This window comes from Pagrus major, chromosome 22 (assembly GCF_040436345.1).
Source record: "Pagrus major chromosome 22, Pma_NU_1.0".
Lineage (NCBI taxonomy): Eukaryota > Metazoa > Chordata > Actinopteri > Spariformes > Sparidae > Pagrus > Pagrus major.
Genome location: NC_133236.1, coordinates 14,730,666 through 14,757,507, shown reverse-complemented (window position 1 = coordinate 14,757,507; position 26,842 = coordinate 14,730,666). Strand labels below are relative to the sequence as shown.

Here is a 26,842-nt window from a genome sequence, read left to right as displayed (position 1 = left end):
ACAGAACACACACACGCGTGCACACACACACACACATACCGTGAAAACAAACTAATCACACATCCACATCTCCCACATAGGGACTCTAATTGTAGATGCCTGTCTGAATGTGTGTCCGCATTTACATGGGTGCTGGTGTGTGTGTTTGCACGCGCCTGCATGCGTGTGTGTTGGGTGTGTGTCCTCGTGTGTGTTTGTACTGTGTGTGTCTGCGTCCTGCGGGGGAGCGCTAGAGGGGGTGCGAGCTGGGAGATGTCAAGAGCTGCAAGTAACGACGGAGGTGTCTGAATGTGTGTATGTACTGTGTGTGTGTGCGTGCGCATGCGCGTGTGTGGGGTTGACAGCTCCCTAGCCGTCTGATCACAGTGAAACCATAATGAGTCGTAGGCGATGTGTCACAGCATCGCACACACATTCACAATGTCACCCCCACCACTCATCACACACACACGCACACACACACAACCATCTTCTTCGCTACTTCCAAGTGTGCAGATTGCACCCATCAAGTGTTCCCCCTTGACACACACACACACACAAACACGTGCACGCACACACACGGTCAGCCCACTCTGTAAGACTTTTTTGCAGATGCCAAATGTTGCTTTTGGCCACATTAGTGAGACAGACAGATGGACTGACAGACAGGCAGACAGAACCTCACACTCCTTGTTATGTGGCTGCTTGTTGATTTTTTGATGATACAGAATATGAATTCAGGCTTATTCTTCTTCTTCTACATTGATTTAAAGGTAGACCGGGGCAGTTGTGATACACAGTGTAAAAGTCTAGTCATGCTATGAATTTAACGACATTTCATACCAGCATTGCAAAAGTGTAGTTATTTTCAAAATAATGTTCACATGGGTCGCTGGGTTAGGGGGTGAAAGATCACACACATATCTGCTCTGTATGGGATTAATACAACTGACCTAACGACCTCAGATCCTGACAAGAACATTATTATTGGACGATTCTGCAAAAGCCAAGGTTTTTCTAAATGTCAACATTTTTAGAATTCCTGCCTCATACAAATTTGCACATGGAAACAATGGAAAATAAACTATGATTAAGGTATGGTAAGGCTAAGGCAACTATGTTACTTGGGTAAAGGGTAACTCCACCAATTTTACACATTAAAGTGTGTTTACAGGGTTTAGGGAAAAAAGTGAGTGTAATCTGATAAATTGCATCCAGTGATGTCACTCAGAGGTTTTACACATACATTATGGGTAATGTAGGCACAAGGTTTTGTAAATGTAATGTAATGTAATGTTTTGAAAAGCAGTCATCTGACCAAATAAACGGTCACAGACGCCACCTTTTTTATTACACGCATTCGTCTTCTTTTTCCTGGCGCCTACATTACCAACGATGCAATTTAACCACTGAGTGACATGACTAGAGGCAATTTGTCAGATTACATGCAGCTTCCTCAGGAGCTACAACAAGCTTTATACCCCCCAAGACCTGTACACACATTTTAATGCTTAAAATTGGTGCAATTATACTTGAAGGTTATGAAAACTAAAATGGCGAATGTTAATTGCAGGACAGTGGCAGGATGTAAACTGTGGTCTTCTGCATGAAAGCCTGATTGATGACGTACCATCAACCACTGATCTTCACAGCCTTACATTTGCAGCTTGCTACATATAGGGCACACTTTACATAATGTGAGCAAAACACCCATGTCAGTAGATACAGAATCCTCCTATATTGACTTACAAGAGCAAAAAGGCTGAAAAACATGCGGACTCCACAGTAGATGTCTTCTTTTTTAACATTTAATGTGAATTAGCTTAGTAACGCTTGTGAGTAATTTGTAGTGTGACCTGCTAATTAACAAAATAACAAACTAGCAAAATTTATATTGGCAAATATTCAGCTCCTGTTCACTTCAATCCCAAACAAGTGAAACCAGTCTTCCTGACACCTGTTTCCCAGGGTTAACATTTTGTCTAGTCTTCAAGTTATTAATTTCAGTCCAGTTTTTTAAATTTATTTATCAATCAGTCGACACAAGCTTGTTTAAGGTGTGTTGTTCCCCAAGGTTATAATCTGTTAAGCAGGTATTAATGTAAGATGTATATCTGTGTCTGTTTCTGATCTTGGTGCTGATCACCTGCTCACTCAGTGAGAGTGAACTCAGGTGTGCATGTTTAGGTAATCTAAGCACTGAGGACCATCACATTGTGGAAGAGGGGCAAAACGTCTCCACAGTAAATGACATTTTGTTAGAATTGGTCCAGTAATGTGTGTGTGTATGAGTGTGTGCCTGTAGATTAACTGTGTTTGTCTGTAGTAACAAAGTGATCTTAAATTGATATTTTTTTATTCTGTATTCTTTGAGTGCTTTGTATCAGCTCAGCTCACCCTGTGTTAACCTGAGCAGATGGTTTCTTCCAGTAAGGTGAGGCTGAAAAGTGGCAGGCGGCAGCTTGTTGTTAGGCTGCAAGTTTGATCTTTTCATTCATTCTTCTTTGTGACGGTTATAAATAGTTTTTATTAAGCTTCCTGGGGTTCGTGTTTTTCTCCATTTCATTTATACTTTTGTGCACACTCCTCTATAATACTGCTTCTTTCCTACGTTCCTTTTAAAGTTCACATTGGCAGTCACCTCCTACTGCTCTTTATATGTGGTGGGGGCACAACTGTTTCTCCTTATAGTCCTGTAAAACCATTTATCAGTATCTACACACCCAGAATTCCACACATTTCTCTCTTTGTCATCAGTCATTTTGAAATTTGTGCCTCTTTAAGCATCTTTTTGAACTTCCTCTTTATAATTATCTAAGTAAAGTATCTTAGACACATCAAATAACATGATTAAGTTTATTGGCAGTCTATACTTCAAAGTTTTGACTTTTTTGCTTATGCAAGTGTTTTTAGAATTTCAGAACAAAGGTGTCACAAACAACTTTTCACCATGTGGTTACCAAAAGGTTGTTGCTGCTCATCCTTTTCCTTCCTCCAATCTGTTTACATTTGTCATCTTTTTGGCTTCACTGCAGAAGCTTCTTCACCATCTGCCACTGTGAGAAACTAAAAGCATCTTTAATGTTCATCTCAGCACAATGTCTTAGTTTAACTCCGCTGTTACATGTCAGTGTTTACCTGTCTGTCTGTCTATAGATCCACACGTCTTTGATCAATGGCCGTCCCAGTGCAGATGACCCCTCCCCGACCCTGCTGAACTTCACCTCCGCACGCTACATCAGGTTGGTGTTTCAGCGAATCAGAACGCTGAATGCGGACCTCATGACTCTGACACTACATGACCCCAGAGATATCGACCCCATCGTGACAAGACGGGTGAGACTCAAAAAACACACGCTTTTCTTCTCTTTTCTTTTCTTAGGGTTTGAGAGAACATAGTCAAAACTTCAAAAGTTATGTCACTGTATCTGTAATGTTTGAGATACATATAAGATTTTTTCATTGCTATTTTTCTTACTTTGTCACAATTTATTACTTATTGAGGCATATTTTCCTTGTGATATTGTCTTTCCATACAATTCAGATGGTTCATCGTTGACTATGTTAGTGTATCTGTTAGAAGTAACAATGCTTTATAATGTTGACTCTGCTTTCACAGCTAAAAGAAATTAAATAGGCAGAGACTTAGTGTAACCATAATTTTAGTTTAACGTGATCAGCTGTTAGAAAAATTGCTGTAACCTTTGCAAACCAGAAATCAGCAGATAATGTGACAGCCACCAAGTCAAGTTGGAGTATTTTTTTTCCTGTTTGAATCCTGAAAACTATGTATTTCACTTTTGACTTAAAAATTAAGAACAATTTTTTAGTGATTATTTTTTGATCTGTTGTGGTTAACTAGATGGAGACTCAGAGTTTACTATGGCGAGCATGTCAGAAGTATGTGTCGAACAGCTTTTTGATCTCATGTCAGACTCATGTTACCATCTTATTTTGTTAGTTAAAAGTGAAAGAAAGTCAGCAGAACGGAATTTGTGTCTGAGATACTGTGATTTGTTGTCTTTCATGTGCGAGTAAAGAGGGGGAGCCCTGTAATGCTGGGCAGCTGTAGCTCAGGAGAGCGGTGACTGTGTGTGTGTGTGTGATGGGTGAATGAGATCTGAATCGTGACGCACTTTAGATAAAAACACTGTATAAATGCAGCTGTTTACCATTTACCAGTACAACTGTTAAACATATCTCCAGGTGTTAGGCTCACCGTCACGACATCATTTGTTATGTTTGGATATCCCTTTTCAAGTGTAATAATCACCGCTGAGATAACAGAGTAGAGTCTAGCTCTCTTAAACTGCTAATATGCTCATTAACGCTGTCATACTCATTATAATGTGTTTTCCCTCTCGCTCTCTCTTTTTCAGTACTACTATTCCATTAAGGACATCTCAGTCGGAGGCATGTGTATCTGTTACGGCCACGCCAAAGCCTGTCCACTCAACACCCTTACAAAGGTAAAATACTTAACTCTCTGTTTGTCTCTGTCCGTTTAACAACACTGGCAAGGTAATGGAGCCCCTGCATACTGTTGAACAGGAGCAAAGAGCAGCCTCAGGCACCAGCGATTTATCCACCGCCTTGTATAAAACTTTCTGCGTGTGCGTGTGTGTGTGCGTGCGTGTGTGTGTGTGCGTGCGTGTGTGTGTGCGCGTGCGTGTGTGCGCCTGTCTGCAGGGGACACAGGTGACACAGTGAAGCGTTGTCTCCTGTGTCACTTCAAACTGAGAGTGTTTGATACCAGACACCTGATCTTCTCTCTCACTCACCACACACACACACACACACACACACACACACACACACACACACACAGAAGAGTCTTGTGTCCTTTACATGTCCTGAGGCTGAACCACAGGAACTGACGCTGGTGTCTGCTCCCTTGGTGATGATGTCATTGACAATAAGTGATGTCACTGATGTGGAAAGAGCTCCAATTTCTTCTTTTCTCTCCTTTCGCTTCTTTCCTCATCTCAAGGCCATTTTTTTAAACGAGGTATTTTAAATTGACTGGATAAAGCAAAGAATTCACCTTTCACGGTGTATTTATTGGCTGACGTACTTATATTTCAGAAGAAGAAGAAGACGACATTATTAATTCCTTCTTGGGAAAACTCAATTTACATTTGGGCAACTTTCTTTAAGGTTCCAATTATTTGCCTTTATTTAAACTCCAAAATCATTGTCATTTACAATGATGTTGAGTAATATCGGATTTGATCCGACCGAATAAGAATTTTTTAATTAAAATCTGGTGTTTTTATTGGAGTTGCAACGATTAGACGTTTTATAGCATAGTGAAAGAAAATACATCGGCAACTATTCTTACAACCTTTTAATCATTTCAGTCCTTTTTCAAGCAAAAATGTTGAACAACTGCTGCTTTCAGCTTCTCAAATATAAGGATTTGCTGCTTTTCTCTTTGTCTTTTATGATAGTAAATCAACAGAGTTTTTGGGTTTAGGACTGGTGGTAACTTTAGGCTTTGGGAAATTGTGCTGAGTTTTTTTCACAATTTCTTTTGACGTTTTATAGACTGAGCGATCAGTAGATTAATTGTGAAAATAATCAGCAGCATTAATCTATAATGAAACTAATCATTGCAGCCCTAGTTTTCTCTAGGGCAGTAGATAATCCGTCAGGCCTAAGCGTGACACATTATCAACTGCATTCCGCTTTTATTTACCTGCGATTTTGTTAAGACTTTCTCCACCTCTCTGTTCCCTCAAGATGTTTAGCTCCTCTATTTTGATACAAGTTTACCCATCCATGCAGTAAAGTCCCAGGCAGACATTCAGGAAGCAGAAAAGGTGGAGACCTGCGAGATGATTTGTTGATGATCGTTGACAGAACATTTGTTCAGATGCACGCTCAGTACAAAAGCAGCCTGAAGCCAGAGCTGTAGCGTTGCGTCTCAGATAAAAGGGGCAAATTCACTCGTGCCAAAAAAATCCAAACTTGGCTCTCGCTGTGCTATTGTGGTGCTCTCCTCTCAGTTAATCTGGCACCCTCTCCACATCAACCAATTTACAAAAAGTCCTAAATTGAATTACTGAACCTCGAAGTTGGCAAATTTCCTGCTACATTCTGCTTCGACTGTGTTTAGTTTTGAATTTATTTCTCTCCTGGGAGAGTAATCCTGAACCCATTTGCCCACCGACTGACGAACTGGAAAGCGAACCAAGTTCTTTTATTGCAGTTGGCTCTCCTGTGAATACATTATTGTTTGATAAGCTTTCAGTAGGTCATGCAAATTGGTAATTACCTGTTTTCAGGCCTCCATTTTCACACTCATGTCAACGTTTTGACGCCGCATGATGTTTTACAATGAAGACAATTTAGCTACCCACCCACAACAAAAAGAAATATTTGGTTTGTGACACTGTGAAAGTGTTAAAATGCACGTTTTTGTTTCTGAAATCACATATTTCAGTTTTCACATTAAAATCAAGCAAAAGTTTTGTGCTTATGTTTCAGACATTTTAAAATTTAGCTTTACACAAGTTTATAACCTCTGTTCACTTCAAGTTCTCACTCTGCTGCAGTAATACCTGTGGTCAGTACCACCAGGATGTCACTGACATGCAGAAAAAGGTAAAAAAAATAAAAAAAAATAAAATACATTTCGACTTGGTGGTGACTATGAAAAACAGAGGGCACTTGTGCTTTACTTATGTCAGAAAGTAGTTTATAAAGTTGAAGAGAGCTGCACTTTTCCCAGTAATCCAGTAAAAAGGAACATGTGGTTAAAAATGCAGTGCGGCCAAACTGTATGCAGGATTGATCTAAATTAGTGTCAGGCCAAGGCCCAACATTCTGAGATTTAGATATTTTTTTCCCTTCACCAGCCACTTGACAGATTGTGGAGAAAAAGCGGCAGCACTGGAATTCAAATTGGACGATGACTCAGATTGTTACCATGTTTAGCCTCGTCTTTGAAAATCAGCTTGCAGAAGATTCGCTTATTTAAACACAGTTTGACCATGTGTGTTTAATTGACAGCTCCGTGAAACTTTTGCCCTCTTAATGTGTGTGTCTCTTCTATTTTTCTGTCAATCTGTGTGTGTGTGTGTGTGTGTGTTCGTAGAAGTTTAGCTGTGAATGTGAACACAACACATGCGGGGAGAGCTGTGATCGTTGTTGCCCTGGATACCACCAGCAGGCCTGGATGGCAGGAACCTTCCACACTCGACATATCTGCGAGGGTAAGAAGACATAACACAACAACAAATTACAAACTTAAATTACACACAACTGCCCACCAGCGTACAGCAGCTCATCAACAGCACAAGCAGTTCCTGCTTAGCCAGAAAGCAACACTTATCAAACTTTCCCTGCTTGGAAATGTTCTTCTACTGCAGGCAACTTCTCTGCGTCTTATGTAATGAGGTTTGAGGCTTTCTCCTGTCATCATAAACTAGGATTACAACATGTAATCTTCATTTTATTTCACACAGGCTACACCTTCTAACAGGCTTTGTGGTCTCACTGGCCAGATTCTTCTGCTGCCTTGACACTGACACAACAAGACCAAGGTGACAAGACCTTAAATGTCCACACTGGCACAGTTGTAAAGTAGCCAACCATGACAGATTCAGCCCGTTCAGGGCAGGACTAAAGTGTCCAGAAAGCAGACTAGTGCAGCTCCAAACAGCTTTATAGGTCAGCAGTATCAACAGGGTGTCTGCAGGTCCTTAAAAAGGAGGAAATATCTCAAATATTTTTTATTCTATAAATATTACGTCTTGAAAGTCATACAATAGTCTTAAATTGTTATTTGCAAGGTCTTCAGTACCAAACAAAAATCATCTTAATTTAATTTACCCAACTTTTAATTTATTTTTGTCAAAATGAGTGAAGCTCTGCTGCGTTGAAGTCCACATTTTTGATGTTACAGTCTTTAAACCTACCACTGAACCCAATACTGTCTTTTGTACTGTAACTGAAAAAGTGTCAATCGTATCCTGCTGGAATATTTATTTTTTTTAAATCTACTTTTTAGTGATCATAGGGGACCGATAACTGATATTTGGAATCAGTATACATTTTTGGTAAAAATGTATATGTAATGTAATCTTTGTGTCAAAATGTAGAATAACACACATAATAAGTGATGAAATGTGTAATTTCCTCAAGTACTGTACTTAAGTTGGAGTTTTTCCATTTTTTTCTAATTTATACTTCCACTCCTCTACAGTTATTTGATAACTTTAGTCACTAGTTACTTTGCAGATTCAGATTATTCAGTGTTGATACGATATTACTTCTGACGTGTAACCAATCAGATATTATTGTGGGCGGGGCATTGAGTAAGACCACAGAGAACTGATGCTGCATCAGAGGCAAAGTAATGCATCTTTAAATTTATTTTATTGGATACAAAAAACACTGATACTAATAATCGGAAAAATGCTGAACATTGGCCACAATAATCGGTCCCTACTTTGTACCTGCATACTGGCAAAAATGTAAACTTAATTCACTCTAATAACCATATTCCATTATAAAACCTACCTCTGCACAGAGCCACATATATACTGCATACTTGTTTATTGTATGTGTAGTGCATGAATAAGAAAACAATGATTTGTCCAAAAAGTCTTATTTGGTTAAAAATAATCTTGAACGGTCTTGAAAAGCATTTCATTTAAGTGTCCCATACCTGTAGACGTCCTGATCAACTCTTTAGATCAGACCTGAGGAAGGCCTGAAATGCTCTTGAGATAAAAGTTATTCAGATTCCCCCCTGCTGTTTCACCTGGTGGCATAAACAGTGGGTGGAGGATCCATTCTTGCTGTCTGTTTTGTGTAAGCCAGCCAGCATGAAAAAGAAACCCAGAGGAACCACTGGTTGCAGTGATGCCTTCCAGTCCAAGAGATGCAAAAAAAAGCTACCCCTCGCTCAACTTTTGTTGCAACACAATACAGTGTCTTCTAGCAGATCAGATAACTTTGTGATGTGATGTTTACTTGGAGGTTGTTGCAATCATGCTCTAACTTTCCAGAGAAAAGTCATAAACCTTTTAAAATGTGGATCTAATACTCAAACTGGACATCTTGGATCATATTTCATCATCTCAAAACACACTCCCACAAACTTTATATTCAGTGCTGTTTTCTTCTATGTAACACCTTTTAAATAATGTCCATTGGAGAATGCTTTCCTTTTATTTGTAAACTTTACATGTTGAGAACAATGGAAGACCCACTTTTTCTCCCTGGACCCTGGAGATAACACGCTGCTCATGGTCAGTGTGTAAACCTCAGGGTGCTGTCTTCAAAACAGGATTTGGTATTTTTCTAAACTCCAACGTGGAGGAAGTAAATGGATTAAAAAAGCAGCTCTACGCTTCATGCTCAGTATGTAGACCGCGGAGGCAGGACTCACCAATCCTATCAAATTACAGCATTACAGCACCAACTTTGTGTGTGTGTTTTCAGAGTGTAACTGCCATGGGAAGGCAGAGGAGTGCTACTTTAATCAGACAGTAGCAGACCTGTCTCTCAGCCTGGACGTCCATGGGCAAAAGAGAGGGGGCGGAGTGTGTATTGGTTGCCAGGAGAACACAGCTGGAATCAACTGCGAGACATGCGTCGCCGGATTCTACAGACCTGCTGGGGTGCGTCACATCTGCATGCAGCTTATTTGAACTTCGTCATGATAACGTGAATGCTAACTGTGTGTACAAACTCTTCGCCTGGCCAGGTGAGCGCTGAGGAGGAGGACCCCTGCATCCCCTGCTCATGTGACGCGCATGGTTCCATCAGCCAATCATGTGTCGCTGATTCAAGCCAGGCTACACCCAGTACGAAAATATGCTTTTTTAATCTTCCTCTCTTTTCTTATGTCCATCAGTCGTTTGTGTCTTGAAGTACAAATAATTTCAGCCCCTCAGTCGACACACATACATCAGTTCTCAGTGAGTGCCAGCACAAGTTTCACATTTTAATTCATTTTTAAGTGGTACTTCTAACTAACTCCAACGTTTCATCGATTCAGTCCTGCTTGATTTCCTGCGGGGTTGGGGTCAGTGCAGTTCAGCTGCATGCACAGAAGCTTCTGTTATTAAAAACTGCCTTTGACAGAACAGAACAACTATTTATATTAGAGATAATTTTACTGCTCTTTGTAATTGTACTGCCTTTATGTCGAGAAAGAGGAGCTATTTTAGGTGCAGCCACTTCAAAGAGATTCTGTTCCGCTCGCACTGTTGTTTTTTTAAAATGAATGTGTGTGTCTTTGTGTGTGTTTGATTGGCAGGCCAGCCAGCAGGGTCATGCCGGTGTAAGGAGGGTTTCGGGGGTCCGCGATGTGACAGGTGAGAGACACACATACGCACACGTACACGCACATAAAGAGACAGAGACACGTTGTGACAGGTGAGCAGCACCTTTCAGCTGTTGTCTGTTCCAATTAGTGTTTGGAAATAGCCAGAAAGTTTTCATTAAGATCTTTGATAATATTTATTATCACACAGACACACACTTTTGGTTTTGTACCTTACACGATGTCAAGAAGCCACTGAATAAATGGCTGTGGTATAAATATTTACCATGCTGCTTTTCTTTGACTGCAGTTTGGATAACAGTTCCTTGTTATGATCTGTTAAATACTTCTCTCTTCTCCAATTGACCTAAACATAGACATAAACGAGTTTTGACATTCTAAATTCAGGTTAAAATCCCAACCTGTGGCTCAAAAGAAAGACAAACAACAACAAGAAAAGCTTTCCGTCTGACCTGTAAATCTGTCAACAAGGTGCCTCGTCTTAAATTAGTTAATCTCTTACTGTATTATCATTATCTCTTATTGCTGTAATTGCTTGTTGTGTTATCCCCGTTCCCACTGCAAATTCCCTGTGGGTATCATTCAGGTTTAATGTAATCTAATCTAACCAAAAGCTGAGGCAACTTTTCCTCCAAACTTTTTAATGACCTGCTCTCAGATTAGGGCCAGCCATCGCCTTTCAAATCACCTCTTAAAATGCTCTTTAATAGACTTGCTCCAGCTCACTTTCTCTGTTAATTGTTCCTTGTTTACAGTAGATTTCTTCTGAGATTGTACACACATGCACATCTAACTCAAAGGCAGTTTTGACTAGGATGGACGCAGAGGTTGTTAGCAGAATTGACCCTGTGATCTTCCGGTGATGGGAAGGTCTGTAACGCTCGCCGCCTTCATCTTTATTATCGTTATTAAACTCATTTGTCTCCAGGTGTGCTGTCGGTTATATGGGCTACCCGTCCTGCCAGCGCTGTAACTGCAGTGTTGAAGGAAGCATCAACGATGACCCATGTATAACACCTTGTGTGTGCAAGGTACGCTCGCTCACACACTCAAATGGGCACAAACACTGACGAGCACTCTGCGCTAACCTTTCTAGCCCTGTCATCATTATCTTCACCACATTAACACTGCAATAACATGCCCTGTGCGCATAACGTCAGTTTGAGGGCAGCCCATAAACTTTGCTGCAACTTTTCTCCTCCCTCGCTGTCTTTCTCTCCCGCAGGAAAACGTGGAAGGAGAAAACTGCGACCGCTGTAAGCTCGGATTCTACGATCTTCAAGGCGACAATCAACGCGGCTGCGAAAAGTGCTCCTGTATGGGCGTTTCCAGTCAGTGCTCTGCCTCCACGTGGACCTATGAGAATGTAGGCAGTATTACACACACATACACTGACTTCCATCCAATGCCATATTCAACCCACCCTTACCTTAAACTAACCTCATTGAACACCTTACTACTAACCTTAACTATCACATTTTGCCACATTGGGACCAGTCTTTGGTCCCCATGAGAACACCTGGTTCGGACAAGATATGTTTTTATACGGGAAAAGGTCCCCAATAGGTGGGAAAAATGAAAAAAGTGCACACACATAGACTTGGGAAATTACATAGACTTAGATTATTTTCCTGGAGAATATTCCTAAACCTAACCATTACTTGCCTCACCTGGACATAACCCGAACATAGCTACTTACTGGAAAATGAGCTGTTTTCCAAGCTGGGATATGGCGTTTGTCCCCTAGTTCTGAGTCAGAAATGTGTCCCTGAAAGTAGCCCAAGTCATACAAGAAGAATATGCTATGAATATATTTATTCCAACTGGAGAGAAGCGATGGGATGAAGCATTTAGTTTACTTATATGTTCCTATTAAACAGATTATCAAAGGTTTACACCATCCCTCTAAATATGGCTGAAAATTTGCTTTCAAATGGGTCAGTTTCTTCTGATTGAGGTGGTAATAGGAGGATTTTTTTCCTGATTGGGTTGAGGTCCTTGACACAAAATTTTGAATTTGAATGAAATAATATTCTTGTATCTGAGAGGATGATGTAAGCAACACAATTTGAACTGATTCTTAGAGCTACTGTACATTCTTCTTTTTAAACTAAACAAGTTGCTTTTTCTGCAACAAATTGAAATCACCATCATCTCCTGTCCACCACAAATATTTGTGTTCCCCGACACTGAAGGTCAGCTATACGCAAATTAACACGAGAGTGCAAACTTTTTTGTGGTGTGCTTACCCTTACTGGCATGTAATAAAAGCATTTAAATTGAGAAATGTCAAAACAGAAAAAGTAATTAAACCAAATCATGTAAGACCTAGGGGAAGCTATCATGGCCTTTTACTGCAGCTCTGCTGCACCACACCTGTATACATAACCTTTCTTTGCTGCAATATAAACTCTCCCACAAAAGGAGCAGGCATGAGACAAACGTAGGTGGTGCAAATATGTTAATAACAGTTTAATAACAATTTTATGTTATTGTTAACGCTACTGAGTTTGCTAACTGGTGCTAAAAAATTTCTGACTGAAAAACATTACAGTGGCATATTACCCACACAATAGCGTGGTCAGCTGCAGTTGTCCACCATCTAGCCTTGCTAGTTGTCTTTATGTCACAAAGCTTATTTTGTGTGCATGGATTAAATTTCAGTCATATCACATGATCTTTCTCCGTTGCCTAGTTATCATTAAATTGTAGATGTTTGTGTTTATTTCTATTTTATCTGAGCACTTTAAGACCTCTCATCTATGTTGGTTTAAACATTTAGATTGAAAGTTTATTATTGAACTATTGCAGAATGCACATTTAACTGCACAAATTGTGTCTGCTTCTGTAATTTTCATGATTTTCTCTTGCATACATGCGTATAAAGGATAGAGAATCACTTCACTGATTACCCAAAAGATGACAGTTTCTCAGAAGACATGAAAATGGTTTGATAAATATCCCTCAGGCACGGAAAACATTCAACAAAATGTGCAAAATAATAAATTAATGGAGCAAAATAGCAAAAGCTAAAGGCAAAATGGGGTCACTGTTGTATCAATGTGTAGCAGTGAGTAGGAAAGAAGTGTTAAAGGAAAGACAAATCTTTCACAAATACCCACTTAAAAGAGGTGGCTGTGGATGGAGTACAGTGGAGGTGAGAGAAAAGGAGAAGAGCGAAAATGAGGAGGAAAAAAGAGGAGAGGAGAGGACAAGACTGGGAAGACGAAGGGAGGAGACAAGACAAGAGGCAAGAAGGAGGAGAGAGGTGAAAAGAGGAAAACAGTTTTTGACTGACAGGCGGGGCGGGAGAGGAGGGGAGAGGAGACGTTGACAGGATGACAGCTCTGATTTAGACAGTGATAGTGTGTGTGTGTGTGTGTGTGTGTGTGTTCAAAAGGGGAATCCAAGGTCAGGTTAATTGCAACGACAGATGTGTGTCTGGCTGTCTCTCTCTCACACACACACATACACACACACACTCCTTCAGGAGTTGAGGAACAAAAAAAACTCTCTCTCTGGGTGTCGGTCGCAACACGTCCTGGTTGACATGTGACAGATGTACTAAACCTTTAAACATATCTTGAGTTTTACATTTTTGTTGATACAACTTCTTATTAGGATCACACCGGGCCTTAAAATATCCTGAAACAAGATTACATATGGAATACTGGCACACTATTACTTCTTACCTCTGGCATTTTCTAAACAGTTTTCCCTTACATTGTGACGCTTTAAAAGTACATTTAATTTTGAAAAAGTTGAATCCTAAATCAGCTGAGCTTTGCTTTCATTTCTGAACTAACCAAATGAAGACTCTAAACCAATTGAATAATAATGGTGACACTTTTCTATAGAGGGCATGTCTATAATGCCTTACAAACACATTAATGGTACATTATAATGCATTCACTGTTGCATATTACTGATGATTATAAGACGTTATAATCTGTCATAGGTAAAGCAGTTCTGTCTGTGTTTATTATTGGTTAATGTCATGGTAGTTATAATGTGCAGTGCACTGTTGTCATAATGCTTAAAATACTTTATAAACATGTTAGAAATGTTATACGTTGTCATGCATGATTATAGACATTAATGAACAGTTTTATAAAGCCTTCTAAATACATTCTGATTTCTTATGAAGGAGCTTGTAATGCATTATAGATATGACCTTTTTATAATAAGTTTTAGCTCAGTAATTTTTAAATAAGTGTTGCATAACGGAGGGATGTGATAAACATCAGTATTTGAGATCTTAGAAATGAGGCCGGCCTGAGTCAGCTAACTAGTTCGCTGTTATGGATAGGTATCGCACAGTGATTTAAGCATAACATTATGTTAGTTTGCTCATATGATTGCACAAGGAAACATGGGTAGCCTATCATTAATGTTGTGTTGATTCAACTTTTTTTAATAATACATTTATTTTCAGACATTTTAATTTTTTAATTTTTTTTTTTTTTTTTTTGTAAAAAACGTTTAGATACAATCACCCTGCAGTAACTCTGAAGGCCCCCTGTTGAAGACCCAGGGTGTAAGGTCATGAAATTTGCTTTACTCAGAAAATACTGACCAATCAAGGGCTTACATTTTATTCTGAGAAAAAGGTACCACTCTCATTTCTTTTAGATCAACTTAGTGGCAAGGGGTTCATTTATTGTGTAAATGTTTGTTTACTTATTCTGGCAGAATAGGCTTTGGTCCTGAGGGTGCTGACCAGCGAACCCAAGCAGGATGGCAGGATTCAGTAGGGAATGCGATAAACCTCCAAGGCTTTGCAGAACAGAGTCCGGTCATCATCATTTAGAGTTTGGATACACAAAGTGCACAAACTATGAGATGCCAAGTTTGAGGAGGAGCATGGTGAGTGGAGGGACTGAGACAGCCAGTACATGTAGTAGGCAGCAGCAAAGCATAACCACCAGCTGGGCGTCATGAGTGACGCTTGTCAGAAGTCCATCTGCACTGAACTCGTCTGGTGACCTCCTTAAATATGTTTGCTGTCAGATGATCTGCAGACAGTGAGCACAACCTCAGTGCTTGGCAAGAATTATTCTTCTTTATTTGAGCATGAAGGTCAGTTCAGTCCATTCTAGTTTGAACGTCTGTGAACATTCTTTTACAATTTTCGTATTTTACGCTACACAATATCTAGGAGATAACTACATAAACTTTCTTTGTGTACTTTGAAATCAGACATTTCAAAGTACACAAACTGTGGTCCAGGTCTATTAAAACTGAATACCAGCCCCCGATTATAAGTATTAAGAAATATTTTTCTTAGTAGATGGAACTAAAAGTAAAACTTTAACATTCTTCTCCCTGAATCTTGTCTTGTAGGAGACCACTCTCACTGGCTGGCACCTGGTCGGAGAATCAGGGGGAAGAGTGTGGTCTGTTCACAGACAGACACCTCCATACCTGAGTGTCCGACACGCTGACGTTGTGAATGATCTCGGCTCAGCCTACTACTGGAACGCACCTGGACTGTACCTGGGAAACAAGGTTAGACACACACACACACACACACACACACACACACACACACACACACGGTGTAATGTACACAACAACTCCAATCTGTTAACCTTTTGTAATTGTCTCAGCTGAAGGCACTGTAATGAAGGTTGCATGATTTTTTTGTCTGGCCTAATTTTACTCTCACTGTCTTCTGTGGGTGGACCGTGCTGACAACGAGGGGAGATGACAGCAAATTATATTCAATAATCCATTACAGCATTACTTCAGTGGTAACATAATTGAAAATGTCCACATCGCAGTTTAAAATGTATATGAGTAAAGTTTTAGTACCTTGACCAACTTCCTATAAAAATGCTGTCATTGTACAGTACTGGAGAAAAACCGTTCCAACAATCATAGCAGACTGCTGCCCCAAGAATTACCAAAGTAAAATAGCACCTCTCCATCACAGTCTGAACAGAAGTTCTACATTATAATCTTCTCAAACGTTATGTTTTATGAGACTTTGTACTTGATTGTGTTTGTGGTGTTCTGTTCCCTGTACATGTGAAAGATGAGTCATCCTGTAGCAAGCTTGATTTAGGATATCGTGTATGTAATATAAAAAAAACAAAACATATTGATAAATTGCAACACTAAGAAATTTCCTAATTTAATAATACTTTATTGCTTAATACAAGTACATTTCAACCACTGCGAGGGTAGGTAATGTATTTTAGATGCATTTTTTTGTTGTATTAATAAACTAGACTCTTGCGATGGGATCACACGTCTACATGTTGTCACATTTGTTTTGATCCAGTCATGAAACTTCACAAGTGTATCGTTAAGATCAAAATGATGGTCTAGTAGGATGATGGATGTAGTCTGACTCATGACTACTCAGCCATTACTACAGTATTATGATTGTTCAATATTTACGGGTCAGACTACTCCCATCTTCCAACTAGACCTTCATTTTGATCTCAACTACACACCTGTGAAGTTTCATAACTGCATCAATCGTGTCCTTGCCAACATTACCAACTACAGCTTTAAACCTGCCAAGATGGTTGCGAAAGAACTTTTGGCAGTTGTTTTTATTATTCTAAGGGTGTCACGTCAACAATCAGACCTGTCGAGGACACAATAATAACTCAGTTGTGCAGTTGTATTTTGTTTTGTTCCAACCTGAGCTGCAGTCTAATATGTGATCCGTCAGGTTGCTGCTAACTGACTGTTCACATCACCACATCAGCAGCTTTCGTCGTATTACATTCTAATGATAGATTTGAGGCAAATATGTAAAAGCGGACATGAGGCTACATCATTAGGACAGGCTTGAATATATAAACAGATCCAGTTGGTGATCTAACAGTATATCCCCTGGATGTAAGTCTGGTGAGAACGTGTCCTGCTGCGATGTTCACCTCCCTCCCAGCCGTGCTCCTCCGTATCTGCTCCTGCTAATGTCGACTGTTTGAATTTGTGCTGCGGTTCTCCGTGGCCACGATTAGACTTTATCACTCCAGCTGGCAAATAGCTGCAGTCCATGTTTCTGAAGTCGAGTTGTTGCCCTTCTACAACAACAGACTGACTGTGATGTTAGTCTGGGTGTCATGGCTTAGAGGAATATACCACAGAATTTCATTACTTTACACCCTGCAGGCCTGGCTTGTCATCTCACTTCTTTGTCTGAACCTCTATCCCTCCCTCCCTCCAACCATCCCTCCATCCCTGCTCCTTTTCATTGGTTCGCTCCTCTAACTCTCACTCCATCTCTCCAGGACTCCCATTTTTCACCTCCCTGTTCCTAAATCATCTCCCTCTACTCCCCCCAAGCCCTCCTCTCTCTCTCTCTTTCTGTATCTCTCTGGCTGGCTTTGTGTCTCTCAGGGTAAACAGTGTTTCGCCTGTTGAACTCGATAATCAACTGTTTTTCTCTTAGCGCACACACACATGCGCACACGCAAAACACAAACACATATTCTCATTCAAGCACATACTCACACACACACTCTCCCAGGCCTATATAAGTCAGATAATGATGTGTTTTGGAGGCATTAGGGACAGCGGAGCAGAACCGAATGCCTCCAAACATGGGAAACAAACAAATTACCACTGTGTGTGTGCGCGTGTGTGTGTGCATGTGTGTGCGATCGCTGGAAGCAGTGTGCGAGTACTGTATGAAGAAGCGATTCTTTGCTTCAATCTCTGATCGTGTTACAGAGATAGATGTTATGTGACTTGACTATGCAAATCTTTCTCACACACACACACACACACACACACACACACACACACACACACACACACACACACACACACACACACACACACACACACACACACACACACACACTCACACACACACACTGTGGTGTGTCATGTTAGTGTGTATCATTGGAAGTGACAGGCTGTGTGTGTAATGACAAGCCAACAGTGGATATATAAGAGTATAAATGTGTGTGTGATAACGTTGTTAATTCTCATGGTGACCTCCTGTATCGTTAATACCAAGGATGCTCATTGGCCCATTAGTGCGCTCTGTGGATGCTCATTGGTCCAGAAGCATGTTCCGCTGATGCCCATTGGGTGTTTTATCAGCTGTGTAGGTCCAGGGACTGCTCATTCTCGAGGATGGCCATTACTATCATTAAAGCGTGCTCTGTTTGAAAGAATATTTTATGCAATGTTTCCAGTGTATTTGGCAGTGGAGTGCAGACAAGTGGGGACAAGCGCCAAATATAAACTCACAATGCTGCGAGAGAGAGGGTCGCATTATTTTAATGAAGTGCTCAACTTGTTTTTGAAGTTTTGATGACACTTGTTCTTTATAAGACTGGAGGAGACACTTTTTAATGGCTCAAAACTTTGTTTCAACATTATTAAAACTGCTCTTTTTTTTTATTAACCAAGGCTGACCCAAATGCTTCAAAGCTAAGAACCTTTTTCCATTGCCATTCCAATCGCTGTCTAAATCAGTTTTCAAATGAAGGAGACGTTGCTTTGGCAGCACCGAAAAAGAGGCGAAAGACTGATAAAGGAAGGGAGAAATGGTGCTCCCTTCTGGCGTAAAGTAGTCTCAGAACACACATAAAAATAAGCAAGGGAGCGTTTGAGCTGTGGTGAACATGAGCTCGACCCTTCATGCTCACAACTGGTAGTCTAGTTTAAGATTTTGGAGGTGGGGCAGTGACTGATGTCTCCTCTCCTGTCCTTGTCTCTCATTATACTCATGATTAAAATTATAATGATAATAATAATAATAATAATAACTTTACATTTCTTTAGGTTCAATATTGAATTCTACGTTGTGACAACACTGTGCTCTAAGGTTAGGTTTAGGCACAAAAACCACCAGGTTAGGGTCAGGAAAATATCATGTATTGGGTTAAAATACCTGATTCGGTCGCCACAATTATGGCTGGAAATAACAATAATAATAAAAACAGCCATTTTTGTTGCCACAAAAACATCAAGAAATCAAGAAGTCACAAGTGTTCAATAACATCATCATTAAAAGAAGCATCATAATTTTTACTTGGAATGATTACAGATGTACCTTTATTCATAATAAGGCATACTTCACAAATGCCTTAAAATTTGCAGCATAATGAAATCCGTTGGCTTTTCCCTGAATCTGGATAGTAATAACAGGGTGTCGTCCAACTTCAGTAATGGATGAAATGGAAGTTGGTTGATTTGTATATTTTTTGGGACTCAAAAATCTCACCTCAGGGTCCATTTAGTACCGAATGGACTTCTTCATCATGTTTTCTTAAAAGTTGGTTATCGGAGTTCAGTAAACAGAGTAATCCCACCTTAAAGTCAATTGAGTAAATGTTCCGGAGCCCTCTCCTGGACAATCACCTGATTTTTATCAGCAGGTGATGTTCTCAGACAAACTTCTCAGTACCTTTTTTTTTTTTTTAACTTTTTGGGAATGCTTGGGCAGTAAACTGGTCAAAGATAAAGAAGTTTTATATCCAAAGAAAATATAAGCTCTCAGGGACTTCAGAAGCCTTCAAAAGCAATCAGATCCTAACCTCCTTGTTTCTATCTCGTACCCAGATTTACTAACAGATTCACAGTCAAGACAGATTAAAAAGGCTCAAAAACAAGAAATGCTCATCATTTGGAGGAAGTGTGTGACAGAGAAGAGAGAGTACTGGGACTAGGGAGATACAGGGGATGATGGATGAACATGGAGAGAGGAGACACATCCTTTGCTGACAGCTGATGAAAGAAAGCTCAAACTATGTTGAGCCTTGACAGAGGCACACAAACACACAGCTCAGCTTGTATTACATTCCTTCTCTAACTTAGCCTCTGCCTACTTCAACTTTCTTTAGTCATTTTTCATCTTTCTTGTCTTCTTTTCACCTATAAAGAAGTAATACAAAATAATAATCCTTTTAAGAGGAAAAGCTGCTCCAGGTGCAAACCTGAGGCAGAAATGTGTGTCGAAAAATGCTCCGGTTTCACTTTGGTTATAGAGGTTGACACCTGGAAGTTGTGATGAATGAAATCTTTCTTATACTGTCAGTGTTTCTGTAAAATGCCTTTTGTGGACGAAAATTCTCAGTTTTTCTGCACGAGGAACATCGGCTTTTACCGAGCCGCTGAGCTGTGACTTATCAGAGAGAGAAATGTGTGTAGAGGAGTTTGTGTATAGTGCAACTCCTAATCTGGTCTTGATTGCATGAGATGGATTTCCCCTCACGTTTTTTTTCTCCTTACATGGTTGATAAAAGTGCCTTTACATCAATCACAGTGGATTTGTTCCAGTTTTCATCAAGCAAATAATTTGGTGTCACACGCATTTGTGTTCCTGGAAAGTGTGTGCAAGAGCTCCACGCAGTAATCCCATGGCTCAGAGAGGAGAAAATCATTACACCTGGTTATCATTTCCAGTAATACAACATAAATGATCACTGCAATCCTGATGTTTTCATTACAGAAACAGCTACAGTGAGTGTTTTGAAATTAAGAAAGTGGCTGTATTTGTTACCAGATACTATATACCACTCACTATGTACGCATTTTCCCACAAATGAACATTTACCTGAGAGATGGACAACACAAGAGACATTATAAGAAAGAAGACAAACCACTTAAAGCATTTTCAATAGAAAAGTGTGTATGTCGCGCCAGTGATGGCGGTTGGATTACACATATCCCAAAAGCCATTCATCTGTTTTATCACAGCCGAACCGGGAAACACATCTGCCAGTTGTGACGTTGCACTGATGCGAGTGCACAGTTGAGATTCATGGCAGTTTCAACTGACTTGGTGCGGCTGCAGACGGACTTCTAATAGGCATGAAAGAGGAGGATATCACATGCTCTGGTGGCACTCTGGATCGATTCTTAAGAAGTTGGCGTCTTAAAACCATGCACATTCAGAGTTGAAGTGCAAGCTGTGTAAAGAAAAGCATTTAAACCTCATTTTCGGGCAAAGTCAATGAAGTTTAAAGTTTATTTTTTTTAAATAAGATTTGACTGTGGATTCTGTATATGCAGTTGTTATTGCCCAGTGACAATTGACAATTGCCTTAAAGGACTTTGGTAATGCCTGTCTGCTGATTAGAAGGCACCAGATTCACCAGCGTTTAGCGCTGCCTTTGAAGCATAACATTATGCTTGTTATCCTTCAATCAAACTGGGTGCCATTTATTTACATTATTGTGTGAACATTTCCCTCTTGGCAATAGCTGCAATATAATAAGTTAAAAATGTAATAGTTGGCCTTTTCCGTAGCTGTGTTGGCTAGCTGAAGTGGTCTGTATGACTGTGGGGCAAGGGCGGGTTTGCAATCTACCTAGCAACCCCTTTGTTCAAATCAGTTCAACATCTGTGTATTTTGGCATATTAATGATTATGCTTTTGTTTGTGTTCTGCACACTTTGCTGCCAAATCAGTACATACTGCTCGTGTAGTAGGTGGTTCTGACTAAACCTATATTTCCTGTGAAAAGTGTTACTTGCTGCTACTTTTTATTTCCCTAACTGCTGTGCTTTTTCAGGAGAGCACGAAAGGGCATTAAAGTTGTTAACAGCTCTTAATAACTGTCAAGATGTGTGAAGTAATCCACTAATAGCCAAGTGTAGAGGAGTCCAGTTTTGCGGCGTAAAACTTGCAAGTCATCAGGCTCATTTCCTGACTAATCCAACCTCTTAAAGGCAGTGTCGAGGCTGATAAAGGCTGATGGTGTTGTGTTTCCTTATTCATATAATTATCACAGTATTAGCACGATGTTGATGCTGGACCATGATCCAGCCTCAAAGGTGGATCCGCGCCGACTGTATTAAATAAAGGCGTCATCCTGCCATCATTTGTTACTTCAAGTGTGATACACAGCGAGCTGCGGGAGTTGACTTTCAAGCGTCAGCGAGCCGTGGGAGTGCAGAACAATAATTGATCGGCTCAAAGAGGCTGGAAGCAAATGTGTGAGCTGCTCTTAGTCATCTTCGTGTATGAAAGGTGCACACTGAGTTACAGTCTGTCTAACCTACGCTCCTCTGCCACCAGCAGTGATAATTGTCATGTCATTGTCCTGCATACAACCGCCATCACAACGCAATAATCATCAACCTCAATTAACCCTTTGTAGCAAAGATTCGTAAGTTGTTTAAACTGCTCTTGTACTTAAAATAAAGTATGGCATATAGAAAAGTCTGTTTGGTTTTAGGGCTGCAACAATTATCGTCATTTTCAGTTAATCTGACATTTATTTTTATGAGTAATCGTTTATCTATGAAATGTTAAAATTATGTAAAATGCTGATCATACATTTCCCAGAGGAGTGACATCTTGAAATGGCTTCTTTTGTGCAACTAACAATATAAAACCCAAAGACTCTTCATCTATGATCATAAAAGATAAAGAAAAGCAGCAGATTTTTACATTTAAGACACTGGAAATTATTATTATCAATTATTTGATATTTTTTCTTGAAAAACTTTGCTTCAAAGACTTTGATTCAAGGAAGCAGGGGACAACACTGATTTTGTGTTGACTCTGGCGGCCCCTGTGGACTAAAGTGGTATGAGCATCACTGCCTCCTGTCTAAAGATCTTGATCTGGCTTGCCCATACATTTGTTTTGAAAAGGAGTGAGAGACAAACGCAAATCTTACATGTACAGCGCTGGAACCAACAATTATTTCATATTTTCTTAAGAAATGACTAGAGATTATTCTATTATCAAAATAGTTGGCTGTTGATTGATTAATCAAATGATCCTAAACTAAACTTCACCATGAGTACATGGTGAACAGAGAATGCATGTCTATAACTCTATGTATGTGCACATACATGTATATACTATTGTCTACTGGCCTAATTGAGAACATCATCAGCCCTTCACCCTTTCCTCAGGGCAGTAAAGTGAAAAAGCCTCATCAAGTTCTGCAACCCCACACCTCATGCAGAGCTCCTCAAACGACCAGCTGACAATCGATCCGCCACATTCCTGTCTGCCAGCACCCATTCAGGGTTCATACCCCCAGACTGACCCCCAACTGAACATACTGCGAACTACAAAAGAGGACCTCATGGCCCCGTGCTGCTCTCGAGGCGTGGAGAAAGTACCTCCACCTCTACAGCAGAGTCATCCCACAGCTGCCAAAACATTCCCCAGTCTGGGGAAACTGCAGGGGAGTTGCAAATCAACGTACAGTCAACCACCCAGAACCGAAAGAAAAAGTTTTAAGGTGCACACTGTCTGAAGAAAGTGTGCTGCCACACTCCAGAGCAGATACTGTGCTTGTCACTCCCGCTCACAGTGAGTTATAGCAATCAGGCCCTAATTTCCCCTATTAAGTAACTGTGAATTATGATCATATTGACCTTCCCTGAATAAATAAAGGATTCAATCAATCAATCAATCAATCAATCAATTAAGCCTTAAACGGCTTTTCCATACACATGTCCTGGCTCGGCTTGACTCGGTTTGACTTGGCATGTCAGCCCAGTGTGGCAGGGATTTGCACTTTGATTACAAAAGGGTTGCCTGCTTGAAGGTGCGTCTTTAACAGATGACTTGTTTGTCTTGAGTTGTGGTCAAAGGAGTGGCTGTAAATAGGCGTGGGACGATATGAAAATGTCCTGAACAAAAATAATTGCAATTCACGATATTATACTGATAATCATCAAATTATGATTAAAACTCTTGAAAGTGTTGAAAACACATCCGCATTTAACTTATTTATGTGGGGGATACCATGGACAAGCCATGTCGTCAGCCATGGTGAAAGTCTTAGGATTTTGGAATAACTGAAAAAGATGCGGACTCCACCCTTGTGGCAATTCAAAATAATCTAGAAATCTACATAGGACTGTATGTTACAGAGCTAGACAGCTTTTTCAAGTCATTCATGTGAGGATATTCCCGATTATCCTGATAATACATTTTACTGTCCGATTGCTAGCTGTAAATACTCCTCCCTGTAATTTTGTGAAGAGTCATCGGTAAAAAAGCTCCCCCAATTCGGCGATAAACACATTTCATTTACTTTAAATTCTTCACAATAGAAGTTTTTGTAATGAAGCAGCAACATCAGAAAATGTTGGGTTTTCACCAGCGGGAACATGCTGAATCAGTGAGAAGCTAGAAAAGTACACAACATGAGTAGAGTCTGAAGGGAAGGAGGGGGGTCAGCATGGGTTGGCTGCAGAGATGTCCATCCAAGGTGTGGCATAACTCGCCGTGCTTAAACTGGTAATGGAAATGCAAGTCAGCGTGGCACGGTTTGACTCGGTGCAGCCAAAGTGCCAGTGGAATAGCCCATACAGAAATAATGACAGAATGATAATTCAACAGGTGTGATGCAGCACAGCAGAAAAAGCCAGACTGTTCCTATACCGACCGACTGGATGTTTTGGTTTTGCTGCTTTTATTCCTCGAGGACCTTCTTTTGTCTTTCCAAACATATATCACACACACACACAGGAGGTCCATTTGGTTGCATGTTGTTGAGCACTGCACCGTCTATTGGTCCATCTGGAGCCAATCTAACCCTACTGCTAGGAACAACAACAGTCTGTGTGTGCATCTGTGTGTGTCTGTATGTGTGTGGGTCCGGTAGATAAACAGAGTGAAAACTCCCGATACCAATTGCAAACAACCACAGGCATCATCAGGAAAGGCGACCCAGGTGGATGTGTGTGTGTGTGCGCGTCACAGAAACATTTTTATGTGTGTATGTTTTTGTTTCTCTGGGCATTTGTGTGTGTGTGTGTGTGTGTGTGTGTGTGTGTGTGTGTGTTTGTGTGTGTGTCCTTGTGTGTGTGTGTGTATTTGTGCGTCATTTTAGGGGAGTTTGTTTTCTGAAGCTTTTGTGACAATCTGGTTTTCATTTCCTGAAGGATGATTTCCTTTGCACCCCCGCCCCTCCACTCCACCCCCTCCACCCTCTTTCTCTCTCTGCCCAATCTCCTGAAGAGAGCGCCGGTTGCCACTGTCTGCTTTCCTTTTGTACTCCAAAAATTGAGGCGTACGAATGCAGATTGGCAAAACATATTTCTTAGAAGAAACTGGCATGTGGTAGGCACAAAAGAAAAGTTTGCATACTAATAGCGTGTTTCAATTGAAGTACTGTCATTACTGCCTACAATCAGGCATTTGTTACGTACTAGTTGCTGTACAAAGTTAGTGCTTGTTCGTTTTCTTACCTCTAAAATCAGTTCAGTTTCTCCTCACCGTTTGAGATCAGGAAATCCAAACAGTGTTGATGTCTCATGTTTTTGCTTAAAATTAAACTATTGCAGTGATGAGAATATGTTCATTTATACTCGTGAGAAAACAGCTTATTATGAGGGAACCAATACAGGCGATACTGCTGTATTATTGTTCAACTAAATTGATAAGATCACCTAAAACCTAAAATGTAATCATTATCTATTCCCCTCTTGCTGACAATCCAAGTCGCCCAGAGATCCCAAATTGATTATAGATCACATGTATACCCTTGACACGCGGTCAAGCTCTTGTACCCACTTCAGATGGGGTGCGCACTAACAATTAGCTTACATGCTACAGTGAAGATTTCAGCTTGAAAAAATGTCTTTTCAGATAAATTTGAAATCTCAGGGCTTCCAGAGACTTACATTATTTCAGACAAGTTTTATGGAGCCTTTTTATGTTCCTTTTTGGTTGTTTTTTAATGTTTTAAAACAATTCCCAAATACTCAGTTGTTTTGCTGTGAAGCTCCAGAAAAGGTTTTGTGGACTACGAAACTTCATCTGACTTACCATCGGCTGGGCGTAAATGTATCCTTTTAAAGCAGCTACAAGAGCTTTCTTTTTGTGTTGATTCTGGTGGCCCCTGTGGACAAAAGTGGTATGTACACCACCACCTCCTACGGTAAAGATCTTGATCTGGCTAGCGTGTGCATTTGTTTTTAAAGCGAGTGTGAGTTTTTTTAAACACAGCTGTCTGCAGGATGTGTAGCGATGAGATAATGTGTCTATTTGTGGGTATGTAGATAAGTAACTGTAATATGACGATGGTGAAAGAAAGTAAACTTTGTTTTAGTACCACCGGACTACAGAAGAGCTTCTTTCCTCAGGCTGTGAGACTCTTCAGTTTCATCCTTAAGAATAACTACAATAATAACTATAGAAAATAGCCAATCTTCTCATTTATGGTCTTGTTTGCTTATGTAGGTCATATTGAGGCATCAGTATTAAACTGAGGCTGTTTCATAACCAGTTAAAAGTTCCTTGTAGCACTTTTAACATTCTTTTTGTGAGGTGGGACAATTACATGAAAGGGAAACAGACGTTTTTCCTTGTTTGACCTTTTTTTCCCACAAACTGATATTTTAATGGTTTGTTCTATGCAGAAAGTCCAACTGTTGCAGAAATCTGACCTTCGCAGAATAACATCATTATTAAAATCAGTTCTGACTTGTAGGTCATTAAAATGCTCTGGCTTGGTTATTTAAAGTTTTTTGGAAAAGTCACATTACATCAGGAGGAGGAGGACTGAGGTCGATAGGGACTCATCTTCACACCTCTCCTCGCTCCGTGAAAGACCCACTCCTCAGCATAGGCGGCAAATTAAATCTCATAACTTTACCCTTGTTGTTTGCT

At 40.2% G+C, this 26,842-nt stretch overlaps 1 protein-coding gene across 4 annotated transcripts in view; it reads left to right on the top strand.

Annotated features, from left to right (window-relative positions):
• Positions 1 to 2,285: 2,285 nt before the first annotated feature.
• lama2 (laminin, alpha 2) overlaps positions 2,286 to 26,842 on the top strand; it is a 147,776-nt gene continuing 123,219 nt past the window's right edge. The window contains exons 1-11 of one of the 4 annotated variants that reach the window (XM_073492814.1): positions 2,435 to 2,522; positions 2,893 to 3,037; positions 3,136 to 3,315; positions 4,359 to 4,448; positions 7,079 to 7,196; positions 9,433 to 9,611; positions 9,698 to 9,797; positions 10,253 to 10,310; positions 11,208 to 11,310; positions 11,505 to 11,645; positions 15,623 to 15,787. In XM_073492814.1, the coding sequence (XP_073348915.1) occupies positions 2,930 to 3,037; positions 3,136 to 3,315; positions 4,359 to 4,448; positions 7,079 to 7,196; positions 9,433 to 9,611; positions 9,698 to 9,797; positions 10,253 to 10,310; positions 11,208 to 11,310; positions 11,505 to 11,645; positions 15,623 to 15,787 (1,242 nt within the window). In that variant the 5' untranslated portion in view covers positions 2,435 to 2,522; positions 2,893 to 2,929. Of the gene's footprint in view, positions 2,414 to 2,434; positions 2,523 to 2,892; positions 3,038 to 3,135; positions 3,316 to 4,358; positions 4,449 to 7,078; positions 7,197 to 9,432; positions 9,612 to 9,697; positions 9,798 to 10,252; positions 10,311 to 11,207; positions 11,311 to 11,504; positions 11,646 to 15,622; positions 15,788 to 26,842 lie in introns of those variants that run through there. The other 3 variants (XM_073492817.1, XM_073492815.1, XM_073492816.1) reach the window with 3 other exon arrangements.